General features: G+C 31.3%; 1 protein-coding gene across 1 annotated transcript; it reads left to right on the plus strand.

Moving 5' to 3' along the window:
- Positions 1 to 447: 447 nt before the first annotated feature.
- Positions 448 to 899, plus strand: LOC110611507. Its single transcript, XM_021751890.1, has 2 exons — positions 448 to 613; positions 664 to 899. Exons 1-2 carry the CDS (start codon positions 448 to 450, stop codon positions 897 to 899), a joined length of 402 nt encoding a protein of 133 aa, XP_021607582.1.
- The last annotated feature ends 1,361 nt before the right edge of the window (positions 900 to 2,260 follow it).

A 2,260-nucleotide genomic window follows, 5' to 3' on the forward strand; every position in this document is an offset into this window, starting at 1 on the left:
TGAGTGATAGTTGACAGATTAACCAAGTCATCACACTTTTTACCTATCAGGATGGACTACTCTTTGGATAAGTTGGCAGAAATCTATATCAATGAGATTGTAAGATTCCATAGTGCCCCAATCTCTTTTGTTCCAGATATAGATCCAAGGTTCACATCGTGGTTTTGGCCTAGCATGCAAAATGATTTAGGCACCAAGTTAAAGTTTAGTACTTTATTTCAACCTCAGATAAATAGTCAGTCAGAAAGAACTATCTAGACCTTGGAGGATATGCTTAGAGCATGTGTGATGGAATTCAAGGGAAGTTGAGACAAGTATGTGCATTTAATGGAGTTCTCTTACAATAATAGTATTGGCATAGCTTTTTATAAAGCCTTATATAGGAGAAGATGCATAACGCTAGTGTGTTGGATTGAGACAAGAGAAAGAAAGCTAGAGAGTCTAGAAATGGTACAACATACTACAGATAAAATTGAGATAATCAAGAGTAGACTAAAAGCAACACAAGACAGACAAAAGAGCTATGCAAATTTGAAAAGAAGGGATATCGAATACAGTGACGATGACAAGGTATTTTTAAGGATCTCTACATGGAAAGGGGTTGTAAGATTTGGTAAGCGTCAGAAGTTGATCATCAGTTTATTGGACCCTATGAAATTCTAGAAAGGATTAGGCCAGTTGCTTATCGTTTAGCTTTACCTCCAGAGTTATCACAGATTAATGATGTTTTTCATGTGTCCATATTAAGGAGGTATAGAAGTGATCCTTCTCATGTCCTTCAGAATCAACCAATTGAGCTGAGAGAATATTTGACGTATGAGGAAGAACTGGTGGAGATTATAGCTAAAGAAGAGAATATCTTAAGAAGCAAGGTAATTCCTCTTGTGAAAGTTTGTTGAAGAAATCACTCTAGTAGAGAAGCTACTTGGAAGCAAGAGGAGGATATGCGGCTTCAATACTCGCACTTCTTTGCTTCACCAGGTACGTAAATTTCGAGGACGAAATTTCTTTTAGGGGAAGAGAATTGTAAAACCTTTATGAATAAAAGAAAAAAAATTATGGGGCCCACATTTAAAAAAAAAAGAAAGAGAAGAAGGAAAGAGTCTCGAAACCAGAGCAATCCCCACTCTCCATTTTCTTTTTTTTGTAAATTACTAAATTTATTATCTTAATCCCTCATCTCCTCTCCATCTTTCATTTTAACTCTTCAATCTAAACCAAAGTCCCAAATTAATTTTTATTTTAGTTTCTTTCAATAAAAAATCCTAACCTAAAACTCATTTTCCTCTCTTTTGGACATCAAGTTTTAATAGGTAATTTTCTCCCTTTTTCTTATAGATTTCTTAAGTTTTATGTACTTATATTGCATGGTGATTTTTATGATTTTAGTTTATGAAGAGCTAAATGTTGATTTATAAGTTGATTATTCTTTATTTAGAGGTTTTGTTCAATGAGTATATTTTTTAAAATTCCTAATTTTTATAAGAGGGAGATGTTAAAAGGAGGATTTCACCATTTATTAAGGATTTGAGGTTTATTTTCTTAAATAGTTATTGTACTGTTAGAACAAAAAATATGTGTTGAATAATTTTGGATCTATGATAATTATTGGAATATATGTTAATATTGGAAAAGTTGGAATTTAATATTGAAAGGCAGTTAAGTGGGTGTATTGGAGGAAATGAAATATATAATTGGAATGGAAGAGTAGAGATAATTGGAAAATGATGAAATTTTTACAAATATGTAGTTGAAGACCCAAATGGGCATTTTAAATTATTTGTGATGATTATTGAGGGTTATTGAGTTAGTTGAGCCTTTGAAAAATTGAGGAAAGTCTCTGCTGTCAAATTTTTATTAGAATTTTCGAAAATTAATCATGCATTTCACATTCTGCATTTGCATTCTAGGATTTAAATTCCTATTCTTGATGCATTATATTTTCTGTAATTTTAGGAGAAGTTCCAACCCTTGTTCTAGATTCTAGAGGTGCTTCAGCAACCTATATTTTTTTCTGTCTTCAGCACAGGTGAGGGGATAAATTTATAAGACTGGTATTTTATTAAATGTATATCTACATGTGATATTTTATTATAGAAAAATAAAAATAAAAAATGGTAAATTTATAATCTTCAAATAATAGAAAAAAATTTATATTGCAGTTGAATAAATATCCTACTATACTATGTATATGCATCGATTAGATAGCACCTTGATATCAGGTGATTCATTCTTAGTTCAGCTTATATTTATATTGTCT

The sequence above is a fragment of the Manihot esculenta genome, chromosome 3 (genome assembly GCF_001659605.2).
Source record: "Manihot esculenta cultivar AM560-2 chromosome 3, M.esculenta_v8, whole genome shotgun sequence".
NCBI lineage: Eukaryota > Viridiplantae > Streptophyta > Magnoliopsida > Malpighiales > Euphorbiaceae > Manihot > Manihot esculenta.